This window comes from Bufo bufo, chromosome 10 (assembly GCF_905171765.1).
Source record: "Bufo bufo chromosome 10, aBufBuf1.1, whole genome shotgun sequence".
NCBI classification, from domain to species: domain Eukaryota; kingdom Metazoa; phylum Chordata; class Amphibia; order Anura; family Bufonidae; genus Bufo; species Bufo bufo.
In genome coordinates, this window is record NC_053398.1 from 54,027,967 (window position 1) to 54,047,893 (window position 19,927).

At 43.8% G+C, this 19,927-nt stretch overlaps 1 protein-coding gene across 6 annotated transcripts in view; it reads left to right on the top strand.

Moving 5' to 3' along the window:
• The first annotated feature begins 12,744 nt into the window (after positions 1–12,744).
• DPF2 (double PHD fingers 2) overlaps positions 12,745–19,927 on the top strand; it is a 39,782-nt gene continuing 32,599 nt past the window's right edge. For 4 of the 6 annotated variants that reach the window (XM_040409418.1, XM_040409421.1, XM_040409422.1 and 1 more), the window contains exons 1-3: positions 12,745–12,816; positions 15,214–15,374; positions 19,252–19,359. In XM_040409418.1, coding sequence (XP_040265352.1) covers positions 12,794–12,816; positions 15,214–15,374; positions 19,252–19,359 — 292 coding nt within the window. In that variant the 5' untranslated portion in view covers positions 12,745–12,793. Of the gene's footprint in view, positions 12,958–15,213; positions 15,375–19,251; positions 19,360–19,927 lie in introns of all 6 variants that reach the window. The other 2 variants (XM_040409423.1, XM_040409424.1) reach the window with 2 other exon arrangements.

Sequence of the window (19,927 nt, forward strand, 5' to 3'; positions counted from 1 at the left end):
GTGCTCGTGTGGTTTTGGGAAGTGTTGATTGGAGAACTCAGTAACTGAATCTTCTTGAACCTATAAAAGAGCAGAAAATAACGGTTTCAGCGCATTCGCGTAAGTATATCTCAAGATACATACCTGCAGTCTTCATCGTGATGGAGGATCTTCTAAAGCAACTTATCTACAAAGCGGAGAGTCAAGGAGGGGAAGCATGGCTGAAGAAATGCTTACAAAGTGCTCCGGTTCAGCAAGAAGATCTTCTTCCATCCACAGATCCTGTCTGCTGCGTAGGACCTGGCGCGAGCTCCGATCACATCGATTCATCTTCTGTTACTGGCGCGCGCATGCGCAGTAACACAGTGTCTGTATCTCCGGCCAGAAAACGAGAGAGGAAGGACAAGAGGGCATATTCTCCTTCCCAATATGCGCCTCCTCCTAGAAACAAAAAGATTCACTCATCAGTTAACCGAGTGGGCAGAAATTTCAAGCGTCGTCATCTTCAATCAACTGTCGCTCAAGAGCCATCTCCTGCCACAGCTCCAACTGCCGATCATCCTCAGGCAAGATCCGTTACTGGTGAGCTAAACTCATTAAAAAATTTAAGTGACTGCAATCTGCAGGGCACTATCATTCAGGATACCAATTCATTTAGCATCGATTCTTCCCATCCGAAGATTCGTTTGTTTAATGAATTTTTATTATATTTATCTAAACAGGAAGAATCTCCTTCTAATGTCTGGTCTGTTGTGATTAATGTCAGCCAAGTTAATGCAATTAATAGTGTAACTGAAGCTATTTCAAACAGTCAACCTTCATCTAATATGTGTAAAGTATCTAATTTTAATACGGATGTATCAGTTGTTCCTGAACTCGATTTTAGTTCAGGAATAAAGGAGACATCTGTGAAGGAAGCTCTCACTTGTCAAATTTCTCCTTTAGGATTTCATTTGCCTTTAAGTTTGAAGGAAAAAATATGGAGAAAAGAATATATAGACATATTTTCTTTACTTCCTTCTTCAAACGAAAATGTAAAAAATGAATCTTCAAAGGACAAAAAATCAGATTCTGATGAAAAAAGAAAAACTTAGCAAAAATCTTTTTCAACTGGCTGCAGGCATTCGGTATATACGCAGCAGTTTTAGGTGGAAAACACCCTAATTTATGTACTGGTTTATTTTACCATGTCGACTGTATTTTAGAAGCTTATAAAAATTTCGGCGGTATAGGATGGTGTATTTATGACGAATCTTTTCGTCAGAAGCTTGCTGTTTATCCAAATCTTACTTGGGGCAGCAAGGACGTTGGACTTTGGTTAAACCTCATGCTTCCTAACAAAAATCATACTTTTCGTCAATTTAATTCCCATACCGTCAAAAAAGGTATTTGTTTCGCATTCAACGAATCAACATGTAAATGGCAACATAATTGCAAATACCGACATGAATGTTCTTTCTGTTCCGTTGCTCACTCAGCCACCAAATGTTTTAAGAAACAGGGAATACATTTCCCAAATTCCAGCAAAGAACTTCAATCATTTAAGCAAGGTGACACCTCTGAATTTATCAAGACTAATTCAGTGGCTAGGTCATTATCCAAACAAATTGATGGCTAACCTATTATCTGACAGTTTTTCAAATGGTTTTTTCATACCTGAATTTGCTGGTCCAGGTTGTATTTTAGTTGACAATGCATTATCTGTAAAACAAAATATTGATATTGTTAAAGAAAAAATTTTATCTGAAATTTCAGCAGGTAGAATAGCCGGTCCCTTTAAATTTCCACCATTTGAAAATTTCCGTATTTCTCCTTTGGCATTAGTCCCCAAAAAAGAACCAAATTCTTTTCGTCTTATTCACAACTTATCTTATCCTAAATATAGTTCCTTAAACGATGAAATTGATAAAAATAAAGCAAGCGTGAAATATTCTTCTTTTGACCATGCTTTGTCATTTCTACATAAAGCGGGCCAAAATTCTCTTCTAGCTAAAGCTGACATCAAATCAGCTTTTAGGCTATTACCCTTAAACCCTATAGGTTATAATTCACTAGGTTTTTATTTTCTTGATAGATTCTTTTATGATATGGCCCTTCCCATGGGATTCACTCTATCATGCTTTTATTTTGAGGCATTTTCTACTTTTCTGCACTGGGTTGTAGATATTCATTCAGGTAGTGGATTCATGATACACTATTTGGATGACTTTTTATTTATTGGTCGTAAAGACTCTGATGATTGTTTGAATCTTTTGAATAGATTCATTAGTATCACTAATTATTTCAACATTCCATTAGCCTTAGATAAGACTGTTTATCCAACTACAAGTCTGAAATTTCTGGGCATAATTATAAATACCTTAACTATGGAATTTAGTATACCAATGGAGAAAATTCAACTAACAACTCATCAATTAAATTGCATACTCAAAAAAGAAAAAATTACGCTAAAACAACTCCAGTCACTTTTGGGTTCTTTAAATTTTATCTCTCGGGTGATTCCAATGAGAAGGGTCTTTTCTAAAAGACTTTATGCTGCCACTTCAGGTAAGTCCACACCAAAATCTCATATTAGGATCACAAAACAATTAAAAGACGACATTTATGTTTGGTCGCAATTTCTATGTGAATTTAATGGTCATACCATTTGGCAAAAAGATTTTGTAGGTTCTGACACTTTATCTCTATATACCGACGCATCAGGTGCTATAGGTTATGGAGCTTATTTTAACAATTGTTGGTCTGCAGAACGTTGGCCAAAAAATTGGATCATTAATTCCAAATATTCAAAAAATTTAGTTTTCCTAGAATTATTCCCTGTTTTAGTTTCTTTAACAATTTGGTCCAAAGATTTCCAGAATAAGAGAATTCTTTTAAGATCTGATAACATGGGAGTAGTTTTTTCTATAAATTGTTTATCTTCCAAATCTCCATTGGTTTCTTCTCTATTACGCAAGTTAGTTTTACTATGCCTACAAATGAATATTTGGATAAAAGCTAAATTTATTCCTGGAAAAGCTAATTATCTTGCTGATTATTTGTCCCGACAGCGCTTCAAGGAGTTCTTCTCAATGGCACCGCGAGCTTCCCCATTGGGAATTCCATGTCCTACTCAGCTTTGGGAGATAACAGACGATTAATTGATGAACTAATTTCTAGTTCATTAGCCAAGAATACATGGGCAGCTTATTCTGCCGCATGGCTTGAATGGAAGTTTTTCTGTTTATCTCAAAAATTTTCCTTTTTTGAATTTAATCCTGATAATTTCATCAAATTTATTCTCAATCTTTATAAAAATGGTTTACAGGCTGATTCTATTTCTAAAAAATTGTCAGGCATTTCCTTTTTCTTCAAACTAAATGGTCACAATTCTATTTTAAATAATTTCATGATTAAACAAGTTATTAAAGGAATTAAAAGAAATTCAGTTCCCAATGAAAAAATTAGACCTTTATCTATTGAATTACTACAAAAAGTTTTATGTAAGTTAGTGTCTGTTTGTTCTTCTGAATACGAAGTCTTTTTATTTTCAGCAGCTTTTTCGTTGGCTTTTTTCGCTGCGTTAAGGATAAGCGAGATTGCTGCTGACAATACAAATTCAAATCCTCCAATTTTGCAGACAGACATAAATATAGAAAACAATATTTTGAAACTTCTTATTAAAAAATCCAAAACTGATCAATTTAACAAGGGAATTTGTTTAATTTTAAAAAGTTATCCTATTAATTCAATTTGTCCGGTCAAAAATATTATAAAATGGCTCCAGGTAAGAAAACCTGATTCCAATGCTTTATTTAACCACTTTGATGGCTCACATTTATCTAAATTCCAATTTAATTTTATTTTTCATAAATGTCTCAAGGATTTAGGTTATAAAAATTTTCAATTTTCCGCACACTCTTTTCGAATTGGTGCAGCTACATTTGCTGATCAATTAGGTTTAGATAGTTCTATTATTAAACGTATAGGTAGATGGAGGTCCAATTGTTATAAACATTATATTCGGCCTAACCTTGTTATTCATTAATTTTAGGATCTTCGAAAGTTATATGGATTTTTGGGGACGAATTGATTCAATTGGCTGAGAGAAGATCTTCTTTTAGACTTTCTACGGTTAATTTAGGTTTCCCCAAGGACTTTTCTATAATTTGGTTTTCTTTCCCAGGCATAAAGATTTCTAATATTTATGAGAAAATCAACATCTATTCAAAAATGTCTAAACCTGATCTAATTATTTTACACATTGGTACTTCTGATTTGGGTAAATGTAAAACTCACTTATTAATTTATGAATTAAAAGATTTGTTAGGTAATATTAGTCAGTTACTTAATGACACTGTCATTATATTTTCGGATATCATCCCCAAGTTTTCTTGGTCCAAAAAGGAATTATCTTTTTTAGAAACAATTAGAAAAAGAATTAATAAAAAAATGGAGATTTATTTGAAAGAATTAGGACATAGTTCCTACAGACATGTTGAACTCGAAGGTTTTATTAGAGGAATTTACCATGATAAATATGATCAATTATCCGATATTGGATGTGATATATTTATTTCGGATTTACAGAACATGATTGATTTTGGTATTAATTAAAGGCTTGCAATGTTTATTGGGCCACTTTGTGTTTGATGTGGCGATGTGGGGGTTAAGTCACTCTTGTGAGTGGACTTTGTTGATATGGAGACTGGTTTAAATATTTATGATTATAATTGATGATTAAAAGTTTTATTATTTAACCAGTAATTATTTAATTGGCTTGCATGCTGACCTGCATTCCCTGGATTTTATGTGGCTGTCATGGCCCATGAACAGGTAGGAACAAGAGTTAGGGACCACTCATGAGACAGCCTTGACGCGGTGAGTGGCTTACTATGCTTTGGCCAAAATATAAACCAATGTCTCATCCAGCATGGAGGGCAGAGTGCTGGATGTAGTGTGCGATCACATTTGCATTTTCCGTTTGTATATGTATTTCGCCATAGTGATCTGCACCTGCAGCAGGTTGTGCTGACCCAACCCCTTATTTTTTTCTTTGTAGTATATATTGGAGGCGTGGCGATCTCCTTGGAGTCATTGCACACCTGACCAGTTAATCTGTCCTTGAGGCTGGTTTTAAAGTCAGTATAAAACTGAGTCTGCTTGTATAGAACCTACCATTGGCCATCTGGCTCCAGGAGAAGTATATGGTAGGTTCAGCATGCGTGTTGGTACTTGCATCCCTGGATCCGATGAAAGCTGTAATGGCACCGGACGGGGTTACAAGCAAAGTGTACTTGGCTTGCATGCTGACCTGCATTCCCTGGATTTTATGTGGCTGTCATGGCCCATGAACAGGTAGGAACAAGAGTTAGGGACCACTCATGAGACAGCCTTGACGCGGTGAGTGGCTTACTATGCTTTGGCCAAAATATAAACCAATGTCTCATCCAGCATGGAGGGCAGAGTGCTGGATGTAGTGTGCGATCACATTTGCATTTTCCGTTTGTATATGTATTTCGCCATAGTGATCTGCACCTGCAGCAGGTTGTGCTGACCCAACCCCTTATTTTTTTCTTTGTAGTATATATTGGAGGCGTGGCGATCTCCTTGGAGTCATTGCACACCTGACCAGTTAATCTGTCCTTGAGGCTGGTTTTAAAGTCAGTATAAAACTGAGTCTGCTTGTATAGAACCTACCATTGGCCATCTGGCTCCAGGAGAAGTATATGGTAGGTTCAGCATGCGTGTTGGTACTTGCATCCCTGGATCCGATGAAAGCTGTAATGGCACCGGACGGGGTTACAAGCAAAGTGTACTTGGCTTGCATGCTGACCTGCATTCCCTGGATTTTATGTGGCTGTCATGGCCCATGAACAGGTAGGAACAAGAGTTAGGGACCACTCATGAGACAGCCTTGACGCGGTGAGTGGCTTACTATGCTTTGGCCAAAATATAAACCAATGTCTCATCCAGCATGGAGGGCAGAGTGCTGGATGTAGTGTGCGATCACATTTGCATTTTCCGTTTGTATATGTATTTCGCCATAGTGATCTGCACCTGCAGCAGGTTGTGCTGACCCAACCCCTTATTTTTTTCTTTGTAGTATATATTGGAGGCGTGGCGATCTCCTTGGAGTCATTGCACACCTGACCAGTTAATCTGTCCTTGAGGCTGGTTTTAAAGTCAGTATAAAACTGAGTCTGCTTGTATAGAACCTACCATTGGCCATCTGGCTCCAGGAGAAGTATATGGTAGGTTCAGCATGCGTGTTGGTACTTGCATCCCTGGATCCGATGAAAGCTGTAATGGCACCGGACGGGGTTACAAGCAAAGTGTACTTGGCTTGCATGCTGACCTGCATTCCCTGGATTTTATGTGGCTGTCATGGCCCATGAACAGGTAGGAACAAGAGTTAGGGACCACTCATGAGACAGCCTTGACGCGGTGAGTGGCTTACTATGCTTTGGCCAAAATATAAACCAATGTCTCATCCAGCATGGAGGGCAGAGTGCTGGATGTAGTGTGCGATCACATTTGCATTTTCCGTTTGTATATGTATTTCGCCATAGTGATCTGCACCTGCAGCAGGTTGTGCTGACCCAACCCCTTATTTTTTTATTTTTTATTTTTTTCTTTGTAGTATATATTGGAGGCGTGGCGATCTCCTTGGAGTCATTGCACACCTGACCAGTTAATCTGTCCTTGAGGCTGGTTTTAAAGTCAGTATAAAACTGAGTCTGCTTGTATAGAACCTACCATTGGCCATCTGGCTCCAGGAGAAGTATATGGTAGGTTCAGCATGCGTGTTGGTACTTGCATCCCTGGATCCGATGAAAGCTGTAATGGCACCGGACGGGGTTACAAGCAAAGTGTACTTGGCTTGCATGCTGACCTGCATTCCCTGGATTTTATGTGGCTGTCATGGCCCATGAACAGGTAGGAACAAGAGTTAGGGACCACTCATGAGACAGCCTTGACGCGGTGAGTGGCTTACTATGCTTTGGCCAAAATATAAACCAATGTCTCATCCAGCATGGAGGGCAGAGTGCTGGATGTAGTGTGCGATCACATTTGCATTTTCCGTTTGTATATGTATTTCGCCATAGTGATCTGCACCTGCAGCAGGTTGTGCTGACCCAACCCCTTATTTTTTTCTTTGTAGTATATATTGGAGGCGTGGCGATCTCCTTGGAGTCATTGCACACCTGACCAGTTAATCTGTCCTTGAGGCTGGTTTTAAAGTCAGTATAAAACTGAGTCTGCTTGTATAGAACCTACCATTGGCCATCTGGCTCCAGGAGAAGTATATGGTAGGTTCAGCATGCGTGTTGGTACTTGCATCCCTGGATCCGATGAAAGCTGTAATGGCACCGGACGGGGTTACAAGCAAAGTGTACTTGGCTTGCATGCTGACCTGCATTCCCTGGATTTTATGTGGCTGTCATGGCCCATGAACAGGTAGGAACAAGAGTTAGGGACCACTCATGAGACAGCCTTGACGCGGTGAGTGGCTTACTATGCTTTGGCCAAAATATAAACCAATGTCTCATCCAGCATGGAGGGCAGAGTGCTGGATGTAGTGTGCGATCACATTTGCATTTTCCGTTTGTATATGTATTTCGCCATAGTGATCTGCACCTGCAGCAGGTTGTGCTGACCCAACCCCTTATTTTTTTCTTTGTAGTATATATTGGAGGCGTGGCGATCTCCTTGGAGTCATTGCACACCTGACCAGTTAATCTGTCCTCGAGGCTGGTTTTAAAGTCAGTATAAAACTGAGTCTGCTTGTATAGAACCTACCATTGGCCATCTGGCTCCAGGAGAAGTATATGGTAGGTTCAGCATGCGTGTTGGTACTTGCATCCCTGGATCCGATGAAAGCTGTAATGGCACCGGACGGGGTTACAAGCAAAGTGTACTTGGCTTGCATGCTGACCTGCATTCCCTGGATTTTATGTGGCTGTCATGGCCCATGAACAGGTAGGAACAAGAGTTAGGGACCACTCATGAGACAGCCTTGACGCGGTGAGTGGCTTACTATGCTTTGGCCAAAATATAAACCAATGTCTCATCCAGCATGGAGGGCAGAGTGCTGGATGTAGTGTGCGATCACATTTGCATTTTCCGTTTGTATATGTATTTCGCCATAGTGATCTGCACCTGCAGCAGGTTGTGCTGACCCAACCCCTTATTTTTTTCTTTGTGGTAAAGTAATAAGCATTGCGGCCTTTAAATACCCAACCATTAAATAAAGATACTTGTTTAATTCTAAATTGTGTAAGGTTTCTTTTATTCATCGGTTATATTAATGGGGCATATGACATCATGGAGCGAACCATATTGTAAATTCAATGTGGGGAGCCATGATGTCATGGCACCTAACATTGAATAATTAACGGTTTAATAAATATTTATTACTTACCTGCTTAGGAAATGGTTTAATCCTGAAGCTGTAGGTGCTCGTGTGGTTTTGGGAAGTGTTGATTGGAGAACTCAGTAACTGAATCTTCTTGAACCTATAAAAGAGCAGAAAATAACGGTTTCAGCGCATTCGCGTAAGTATATCTCAAGATCCCTCCCTCCCTTCCCTATTTTTCTGTCGCTCTGCTTATTGACGAGGGGTTAAGTCACTCTTGTGAGTGGACTTTGTTGATATGGAGACTGGTTTAAATATTTATGATTATAATTGATGATTAAAAGTTTTATTATTTAACCAGTAATTATTTAATTGGTAAAGTAATAAGCATTGCGGCCTTTAAATACCCAACCATTAAATAAAGATACTTGTTTAATTCTAAATTGTGTAAGGTTTCTTTTATTCATCGGTTATATTAATGGGGCATATGACATCAAGCACGGTCAGGGACGTTATATCTCCCTAGCAGCGCACTGGGTAAATACAGTGGCGGCTGGGCCTGAAGCGGATAGCAGTTTTGGCGCATGTCCTTCCACCACCGAGATTTACAGGGCGCTTCAGTTTGCCTCCTGTTGCTTCCTCCTCCTACTCCGCTTCCTCATCCTCTCCCGCCTCCTCATCTGGTCAGCATAACACCTTCACCACCAACTTCAGCACAGCCAGGGGTAAACGACAGCAGGCAGTTTTAAAACATATCTGTTTGGGTAACAAACCCCACACTGTGCAGGAGCTGTGGATGGACATGGAACAACAGACCGAAGAGTGGTTGGGGCCAGTCAGCCTCAAGCCCGGCCTGGTGGTGTGCGATAATGGGTGAAATCTCGTAGCAGCTCTGGGAGTAGCCGGTTTGACGCACATCCCTTGCCTGGCGCATGTGCTGAATTTGGTGGTGCAGAGGTTCCTTAAAATTCACCCCGACATGTCAGAGCTGCTGCAGAAAGTGCGGTCCGTCTATGCACGCTTTCGGCGTTCTCACCCTGCTGCTGCTCACCTGTCAGCGCTACAGCCTAACTTCGGCCTTCCCGCTCACCGCCTCATATGCGACATGCCCACAAGGTGGAACTCCACCTTGCACATGCTGGCCAGACTGTGCGAGCAGCAGCAGGCGATAGTGGAGTTTCAGCTGCAGCACACACCATGTTATAAGGGAAAATAACACAGTGAATAGACTTTCATCCTAGCAACCATGCGTGAAAATCACACCGCATCCGCACTTGCTTGCGGATGCTTGTGATTTTCACGCAGCCCCATTAACTTCTATGGGGCCTGCGTTGCGTGAAAAACATAGAGCATGCTGCGATTTTCACGCAACGCACAAGTGATGCGTGAAAATCACCGCTCATGTGAACAACCCCATAGAAGTGAATGGGTCCGGATTCAGTGCGGGTGCAATGCGTTCAACTTACGCATTGCACCCACGCAGAAATCTCGCCCATGTGAAAGGGGCCTATGGGTGAATAGGACAAGGGTTCCAGCCCCTAAGGGGGCTAATAGTAAGTAAAAAAAAAACAAAAAAAAACACAAACCCTAAGGCTACTTTCACACTTGCGGCAGTGTGATCCGGCAAGCAGTTCCGTCGTCGGAACTGCCTGCCGGATCCGCCAATCTGGATGTGACTGAAAGCATTTGTGAGACGCATCCGGGGGGCGGATCCATCTCACAAATGCATTGCAAGGACGGATCCGTCTCTCCGCTTGTCATGCGGACAGACGGATCCGTCTTGTATCTTTTTACACATTTTTTACGGTCTGCGCATGCGCAGCCTGGAAGGACGGATCCGGCATTCCGGTATTTTGAATGCCGGATCTGGCACTAATACATTCCTATGGGGAAAAATGACGGAAAGTCTTCAGTTTTTTTTCGCCGGAGATAAAACCGTAGCATGCTACGGTTTTATCTTTTGCCTGATCAGTCATAATGACTGAACTGAAGACATCCTGATGCATCCTGAAGGGATTACTCTCCATTCAGAATGCATGGGGGTGAAACTGATCAGTTCTTTTCTGGTATAGAGCCCCTAGGACGGAACTCAGTGCCGGAAATGAAAAACGCTAGTGTGAAAGTACCCTAAAATATTAAGTTTTAATCCCCCCCTTTCCCAATTTTACATATAAAATATATAAACAATAAATAAATAAACATATTACATAGCGCTGCGTCCGAAGAAATATCGCCTATGCGGTGAGCACCGTAACAGACATAAATAAATAAAAACCAATGCGATTTGCCATTTTTTAGTCACCTTGTCACCCCAAAAATAGGATAGGACTGTTCTATTATGGGCCGAACGTTTCATAAAATGCGAAATGCACGCGGCTTTTTTTTGGTGTTGTCACGATACTAAAATTTTGATTCGGTTTCGATTTGGCGACTAAAAATTGAATTTGGCTCCTAAATTTTTCAGTTCAGGAGCCAATGGCTACTAGGTATTTTTTTTAGTCTGGAGCACTGTAATAAATGTCATTAATTTGTCTGTTACATTGTCGGGTGAAATTCAGCAATTTTTGGCTGTGATATACCCCTGCTCTACCTAGTAGACAGGTTAATAAATTTCACAAATTTCTCTGTTACATAGTTGGGTGACATTCAACAATTTACGGCTGTGATATACCCCTGCTCTACCTAGTGGACAAGGAAATACATTTCACTAATTTGTCTGTTACATTGTCAGGTGACATTTTACCAATTTTGCCGTATACAAACCCCTGCTCTGCATAGGTGACAGGGACCTAATTTTTGTAAAATCGTCTGTTCAATTGGTGGGTGACATGAACACAGTTTTGCCATGAAAACACCCCTGCTCCACATAGTTGACAGGGTCCGAAAAATCGTCTGTTCCATTGGTGGGTGACATTAACCCATTTTTGTCGATGAAAAACCCCTGCTCTGCATAGGTGACAGGGACTTAAATTTCTAAAATTCGTCTTTAATTGGCCCTTTCATTCGATCCTTCCGCTTTAATAACTTGTCCCACATTTCAGCTTGATCACATTGCAGCCATTGACCTCCCTTGGATGTGGTATCCCTTTCTCAGGCTCCCTCTCCGGCGTGGAACCCTGATTCGCCGCCAACTGTGATCAACATGGTAGGTGCACAAAAGAACATCGAAAGTTGATAGAGTAGATATCCAATTGGATCGTGGACATCACGGGGACGTGGGACATGGTGGGGCACTAAGTGTGCACACGCCTACACGTACTGACTGACGGGTCTGCCCCTGCAACTTCTGGGTCTCCAAATTGGGCACATGGCCTGAGTTTGCCCTTTACACATTGGAGGTGTTGGCCTGCCCTGCAGCCAGTGTATTGTCTGAACGTTTGTTTAGAAGGACTGGAGGGGGTTATCACAGGTTATATTTCCCAATGTTTTAGGGTGTACTCTAATTAAAAAAAAAAAAAAAAAGCAGTGTTGGCTACCTCCTCCTCCTCCTCCTCCACCGCTGCTTCCACCGCCTCCTCAACCTCCTATTCCATCTCCTACTCCATATGGACCTCGTCCTCCTAGATCAAGATTATTATTATTATTTTATCTATTTTATGTTATTTTAAGTCATTTCCCTATCCACATTTGTTTGCAGAGCACTTGCCATGCTCTTAACCACATTTTGCTGCCATTTGCAGCCCTCTAGCCCTTCCCTTGACTTTTTTAGAGCCATTTTAGTGCTCAAAAGTTCGGGGTTAAGTTCGGGTCAAGTTTGGGTCCCGAACTCGAACTTTTTTGTGAAGTTCAGCCGAACCCGAACATCCAGGTGTCCGCTCAACTCTACTTTTTATACATATGAGTTTTATATGAAATGATGTATGTATTGGAAGTGATGCTGCTTTGATGAATTATTAGAGGTGATGATTTATTCATGGCATACACATTTTTATTTTTTATTTGGATCCAAGTTCATATTTAAAATATTTGTTTGTAATGCGGCTCCGAATGTTATGAATGCATGTTAATTAATCTTAAAGAAGGTATTTTGTGGATCCGTTGTTTATGGACTGAAATATGGACTCGGCCATGTTCACGAGGCCTTATCACCATACAGTAAACATAATGGCTGATCGAAGGCCTATGTGTCTTTACAGTAAATATAACCCAGGGCCTGCAAATACAGTGTGAAAAGAGCCTAAAGGAAACAACCTCAAGTGTAAAATCGAGGAACAGGATCCAATCAGATTACTTCTTTCATTTTCCAACATGCCTTGGAAATCTAATAGCTCTAATCTGATTGGCTGCTGCGTTACGCTGCCAGTGCTGCACAGTATGACTGGAATGGGATTTGCGCATGAGGCCTATAAAGTTTTTCTGTAAAAACTGGTTGTAAAGCGTGCGCCTAAGGGCTAGTGCGCATGCCCAGAAGTGACGTCGTCAGCGAGCACGCATGCGCAGTTGCAGAGAGCTTGTGTCGCGGGACAGACCAAGAAGATGGCGGCGGCTGTGGAAAAGATGTAAGTGAAGAATACGGGAGTGACTTGAAGTGCGGGGTTTGTTTACAAGAAGGACGGAAAAGGCAGATAAAGAGACGCGCGGACGTTGCTCGAATCGTTCTTTTGTACCGGGGCGCGAGGGGAGAAAGAAAAGAGGGTAAAGTACAGAGGAAAGTAGCGGTGAATAGGCGGCGGAGAGGAGGGATGGCTCGGGGGCAGAGGGCTGTGTGCGGGGGTCCGGCCCCCTGTGGTACATGCTATCACACACCATGGACAGTGCAGGTCTGCTCCGTGGCCCCTCTGCGGCTGCCTCCCCCGGCCCTGCTTTGTTCTCTATTCATCCGTTGTTTTCAGCGGAGCAGATGGGTTTGTGCCACATATTAAACCGCCAGCTCTCCCCATTCCCCACTCTGTGATAAGTCAGGCTTTCCAGCTGTGTTCCAGATTTAAAGGGGTTTTCCAAGATTTTTATACTGATGGCCTATTCTATGGGTAGGTCATCAGTATCTGATCAGTGGGGGTCCAACACCCGATCAGCTGTTTGAGAAGGGCTGGGAGCTCTACGCCCGTCTCCCAGCATCGTACATTGTATAGCGGACGTGCTTGGTATGGCAGCTGGGCCTCATTCACCTGATTGCTACAGAACTGCTCCATGTGATGTCACCAGCTAAGAGAAGGCCGCAGGGCCCACTGCCTTCTCCGACAGCTGGTCGGCGGGGGTCCCGATACTGATGACCTCTCCAGAGGAGAGGTCGTCAGTATAAAAATCTCAGAAAACCATCTTACGGCCCCCGTATACAGTGTTGTTGGTCAGCCCCATCGGTGTCTGGGGAGCCCCCGATGACATGTTGGGGGGAGAGAAGCATTGGACGCGTCTGCCAGCGCCGTCCTCCTCTCTCCCCATTGAGAACACGTATGGGGAGTCGGAGCTGTCAGCCGACCGCTGTGGGGTACGTCCACACGTACTGGAAATTGTAGCCGAAAAGCCGCCATCCGGTGTATGTGGTTTTGCAGCAGGGGAGCCGGCGGGCAGCAACATTCGTTGCAGAAAAGTTGCGCAATATATTTTGGTGATGACAGACTATGGTGTCACAGTGCGACATACTGAGACGGACAGTCGGAGTTGGATTCTTTTGCGCCTGTTGCTTTGCATCACGTCACATTGCACAACACGTATTGCTGTGTGGCTAACCCTCTCCACTGTACACTGCTGCGGAAATCTGCGGCTTCAGTCTCATGTGAATGCAGCAGCCATAAAATGTGTGGGCATCTTGACTGAGAGTCCTAACGGGCACAACGCAGACTATGGCTGCGGCTTATCTACTGTGAGAGCAAAGAATCGGGCACGTTGAGATCCCGTATGTCCAGCTCACTGACCTCTACCGTCGGGGGAGTGTCTGCTGACCCCCATACGCTCAGGATAGGGGATAACTATTAGATCCATGTGGGTCCTACCGCAGGGACCCCCACTGATCACCAGAATGGGGACCTGTATCCCTTTCAGCCCCTCTGAAGCGAATGGAGAGGCAGTTTGCACATCTGCTCGGCAACTCCATTCATTTCTATGGGAGTTCTGAAGATAGGCGAGCGCACTGGCAGGCTAAATCATTGGTAGTCTGGTGGTCATAGACATTAGATCGCTGTCAGTTCCTCCCCCGTTACTCACATGCATGCTCGGCCTGTGAATTGGCTGTGTGATGTCGGGCACTGCCAGCAGCTTATCTCCTGAGAACAAAAGGATTGGGCAGCGGAAGATCCTCCAATGTGCTGCTGGGGGTGACGTGGCGACACCGTGTGCTGTCCGCATTTTTTGCAGACCCATTGAAATGAATGGGTCCACATCCTATCGGCAAAAAAAGGAACAGACACGAAAGCAGCTGCCTCTTCTGTGTCCGTATCTATATACAGCCTTAAATGCTTCTGGTCCGACCTGCCGTTCTGGAGTCAGTAGTGCACCAGCCAGCCCTCTCTGATACTAATGGCTGGATGTTACTCTGAGCAGGTTGACAGAGACTTGGGCACTGTTCACACTAGCATCATTGCTTCACTACTGCTGTGACAGTAGAGGTTTCAATAGCGGCATGAATGGCGGTTCAGAGTTGCTGTTATTGCTGTCACAGATTTCAGAAACCTGAATGTGACCAGTATCTAAAGCTGGACGTAAACGTCAGACTATGATCGGTCCGTTGTCCGTGGGATCTTTCTTTTTTGCATTTTGGAGAAAATACCCTCTACATGCGAAGCAATATTCAGTTGAATGCTGGCTTTTCTGCTGCACTTCAGCACATTACTCCTTCATCTAGAGCGTTACATTTCACAGCTTAGTGAATTCATTTGTATCTAAGTTTTAGGGATCATTTAAAGTGTGAATGTGCCACTTATCCCCGACTCTAATGTAATACTCTTATATTTGCCTAGAATCGGAGAGCAGTATTATAAAGATGCCATGGAGCAGTGCCACAACTACAACGCACGCTTATGTGCAGAACGCAGCGTCCGTATGCCTTTCCTGGATTCCCAGACAGGTGTAGCCCAAAGCAACTGTTATATATGGATGGAGAAAAGACATCGGGGCCCAGGTATGACACACGCGCTGTAATGGGAGTGATTAGTTAAAGTTTTTTTTTCATCTAAGGGATCCACTTAAAAGGGGTTATCTGCTTTTGTTATATTGATGACTACGGCTGCAGTAAACGATTATTTTAGCAATTGAGTATTCTACCGATTATTTTTACAATTAATCGAGTAATCTAATAAGAAAAAATGAATTAATAGACTGTTTTCCTTTATAAAAACTCATCAGACCCCCTACCATCATTCCCCAACACACTTTGTTCCCCCCTGTGCGATCAGCTCAAGTTCATCAGCTCTGCTCCCCTTCCCCTGTGCCATCAGCTCCGCTCCCCTTCCCCTGTGCCATCAGCTCCGCTCCCCTTCCCCTGTGCCATCAGCTCCGCTCCCCTTCCCCTGTGCCATCAGCTCCGCTCCCCTTCCCCTGTGCCATCAGCTCCGCTTCCCTTCCCCTGTGCCATCAGCTCCGCTCCCCTTCCCCTGTGCCATCAGCTCCGCTCCCCTTCCCCTGTGCCATCAGCTCCGCTCCCCTTCCCCTGTGCCATCAGCTCCGCTCCCCTTCCCCTGTGCCATCAGCTCCGCTCCCCTTCCCCTGTGCCATCAGCTCCGCTCCCCTTCCCCTGTGCCATCAGCTCCGCTCCCCTTCCCCTGTGCCATCAGCTCCGCTCCCCTTCCCCTGTGCCATCAGCTCCGCTCCCCTTCCCCTGTGCCATCAGCTCCGCTCCCCTTCCCCTGTGCCATCAGCTCCGCTCCCCTTCCCCTGTGCCATCAGCTCCGCTCCCCTTCCCCTGTGCCATCAGCTCCGCTCCCCTTCCCCTGTGCCATCAGCTCCGCTCCCCTTCCCCTGTGCCATCAGCTCCGCTCCCCTTCCCCTGTGCCATCAGCTCCGCTCCCCTTCCCCTGTGCCATCAGCTCCGCTCCCCTTCCCCTGTGCCATCAGCTCCGCTCCCCTTCCCCTGTGCCATCAGCTCCGCTCCCCTTCCCCTGTGCCATCAGCTCTGCTCCCCTTCGCAGAATATAGAACATGCTGCGATTTTCACGCAACGCAGAACTGATGTGTGAAAAAAACGCTCATGTACACAGACCCATTGAAATGAATGGGTCAGGATTCAGTGTGGGTGCTATGCGTTCACGTCACGCATTGTACCCGCGTGGAAAACTCGCTTGTGTGAAAGAGGCCTTAAACTCGTTCCTTATGTAAAGATAGGCGGTTGCTTGATTTATTTTTTTCAGCATTGTGCCGTTCAAGGGATATTACATCTGTTGTAGTACAGGTCCCTTTCATTGTATTTGCTGGGTCACTACTGTGGTCCTGCAGCAGTGTCCTCTCCATAGTCTTCTGTGTATCCGGCCAGGATATTGGGACCATGCATGTGCAGTAGCACCCGGATGTCTGTCACATTGCCACTTGGAGTGGGACCGAGTAACGAAATAATGGAGACAAGACTGTAAGTGCTCACTGTGGAGGGTGTTACACAAGGCTTTTGGATTGTCTTCAGACCCTTAGTTGATGCACCGTTGGAAGTGGTTCCAGCCTCCATTCTTCTTGGGTATGATGCCACAAGGTTTTCACCCCTGGATTTGGGGATTTTCTGCCATTTTTCTCTGCAGAATCTCTCAAGCTGTTTCAGGTTGGATGGGGACCGTCGGTGGACAGTCATTTTCAGGTCTCTCCAGAAATGTTCAATTGGATTCAAGTCAGGGCTCTGGCTGAGCGTTCAAGGCCATTCACTGAGTTGTCCCTAAGCCAGTCCTGTTTTGTCTTGTCTGTGCACGTAGGATCATTGTCTTGTTGGAAGATGAACTTTCAACCCGGTCTGAGGTCGAGAGCACTCTGGATCAGGTTTTCTTGTTTCTTAGAGTCTGACTGTCCTTTAGCTGCTATTCTCCCCCCAACTTTGATATGTCTTTTACTGAGGAGAGGCATGCTCTGCACACCGGATCTTTGGAGAGTGACCATTGGGTTCTTACCAAGTCCTTTCTCCCTTGATTACTTAGTTTGATGGGGCATCCAGCTGTAGGAAGAGTCCTGGTTGTTCCAAACGTCTTCAATTAGGCCTCATGCACATGGCCGTTGCCTGGCCGTGCCCGTATTGCAGCCCGCAGACAGCACCCATTCACTTGGCTCCGCACCACAAAAAATATTGAACGTGTTCTATCTTTTTTGCCAGGTGGACGGATCATGACCCATGCAAACTAAATGGATGTGCATCAGTCTGCGGAAACCGCACGGATGTTGCCTGTGCATTGGGGTCCTCAATGCACGGACCCGTCAGGCAATGGCCTTGTGCATGAGCCCTTTATGGAGAGTTATGGAAGCCACTGTGCATTTACCCCAGGTGGTCTCCAATGTGTAGAAACATCTCAAATGATCAGGAGAAATGGGAGGCCGTTTAGTGTCATAGCATAGGGTCTGAATACTTATGTCTATATGAAATTTTTGCTTTTCCTTTTAGCTTTTACCAAAACTTTTTAAAATTCTGCTCTCACTTTCTCATTATGTGGTATTGAGTGCTAGTTGATGGAAGGAATTTTTTTTTTTTTTTTTACTTCTAGCACAAGGCAACATAACAAAAATGTGAAGAAAGTTAGAGGGTCTAAAGACTTTCTGAATGCACTGTATGTTTATCATTGTTACATTTTTATCAGTGTTTGTGGTAAAAAATGGAGAGGAGATAAGAATACCTAATTTATTTCAAAGAAGTTTGTGATGAAATCCTATTCCATATATGTTGGCGCTCGTCATCCAGTTGAGGAGCAGTGGTATTGGATAGAAAAGTGCATTTGTCACTACTTTGTGTTATTGGATGAGAGACCCCGTTATGGGAAATAGCTGCCATTATTTTGTTATAATAGGAACAGAATACATCTGTGAGAGCAAAATTTTCTCTGTAGGTCAATGGCTAACTGTGGTGCCCTAGTGGACCCAGGGGGTGACTGCAGTAACAGGGGTTGATACCAGGGTCAAAACATGTATAACTTGGCACCAGGGTAAGATTCCCTTCCAGTTTTCTCTGTAACTCGGCAACATCTGCCCTAGATATTAAAGGGGTGATCCCATGACTAATGTAAAATATTAAAATCAGACACCATGCAGTATAGGAAAATCTCTTTCTAAGGCTACATGCACACGAATGTTGTTTGTTTCCGTGTCCGTTCCGTTTTTTATTTGATTTTTTTTCCGATTTTTATTTCAATGGGTCCGCAAAAAATGTGAACGGCACACAGTGTGCTGTCCGCATCAGTATGTCCGTTCCGTATCAAAAAAAAAAAATATAGAACGTGTCCTATTCTTGTCCCTTTTAGGCATTTGTTACAATGGATCCGCAAAAAAAAACTGATGGCATACGCAATTTGCAGACCTCAAAACACATACGTCGTATGCATGTAGCCTAACAAAGCTAGAACCAGCCCTGGATCTCACATGGTTCCAGAGATCTCCACATTCATTGCTCTGCTAGATTTGTATCAAGCTGACAGCTCAATGGGAGTGTCCTTTCTGCTGCAGCTAACGGGGCGTGTCACAGCTCTGCCTATCACAGCTCAGGAGGCAGTTGAAGGATGAAACTGAGCATGTGCGGCCATCTCAGCGAGCAGGTCAAAGAAATAAGAAAAATAAACGCAGCAGGTGGCGCTATACTGATACATTTTATTGAACAACTCAGTGGCCATGCTTAAATTTTAATTACACGCAATTACAAAATAATTCTGATCCAGGTGCTGGTTTGAAAACTGTAGAATATTTTTCGTGGGAAAACCCCTTTTAAGAGAGAATTGTTAATTTGTTTAATTTTTCCTCATTAGTTGGATAATTTCTGAACTGTTTACCTGTTGGATATTAAAACTGCAAATGCAATTTTGATCTGATACATTTTTTTTTTCTAGGTTCAGCACCAGGGCAGCTGTATACATACCCTTCTCGTCGCTGGCGCAAAAGGAGGAGGGCACACCCTCCTGAAGATCCTAGGCTTTCTTTCCCTTCTCTTAAACCAGGTATTTTTTCATTTTTGCTTAGTTGATGAATCAGGATTGCTTCCATGCTGACGTGGCAAAATCTGAGTTACATGAAGATTTGTCACAGATTTAGCTGCAGATTTGCCATGAATCTCCCCCTATGCATCGCCCACAGGGCTCCAGATGGCGACCAAAATGGTCGCCAATGCGACTTAGAATTTAAAAATGGCAACAAGACTTTTTAGTCTTGTCGCCATTTGCTACTAGACCCGCCGTCGCAGCTCTGCAGTTGAATACAGCGGCGGGGCACAGGAGATGATAGTTCTCTTCCCCGCCGCCGATGTTCTTCTCAGCAACGCAGTGGAGGAGTCTCTCCCTCCCCCCTGTGCTGCTGCTGCCGCCGCCGCCAATAAGAGAGACGGGAGGAGGAGGAGTGGAGGGGCTGTGACCACTGCGCCACCAATGAAGATAATTGAGCTGTTAATACAAATACAGGAGGCGGGTGTGGTACCTGAGGGGTTAACTGCAGCAGATTGCAGCTCCCTGTCATAGAGGTTGGGTGCCAGCTATTTGATTCCGGCTCCCGCCTCCTGTAGTTGTATTAACA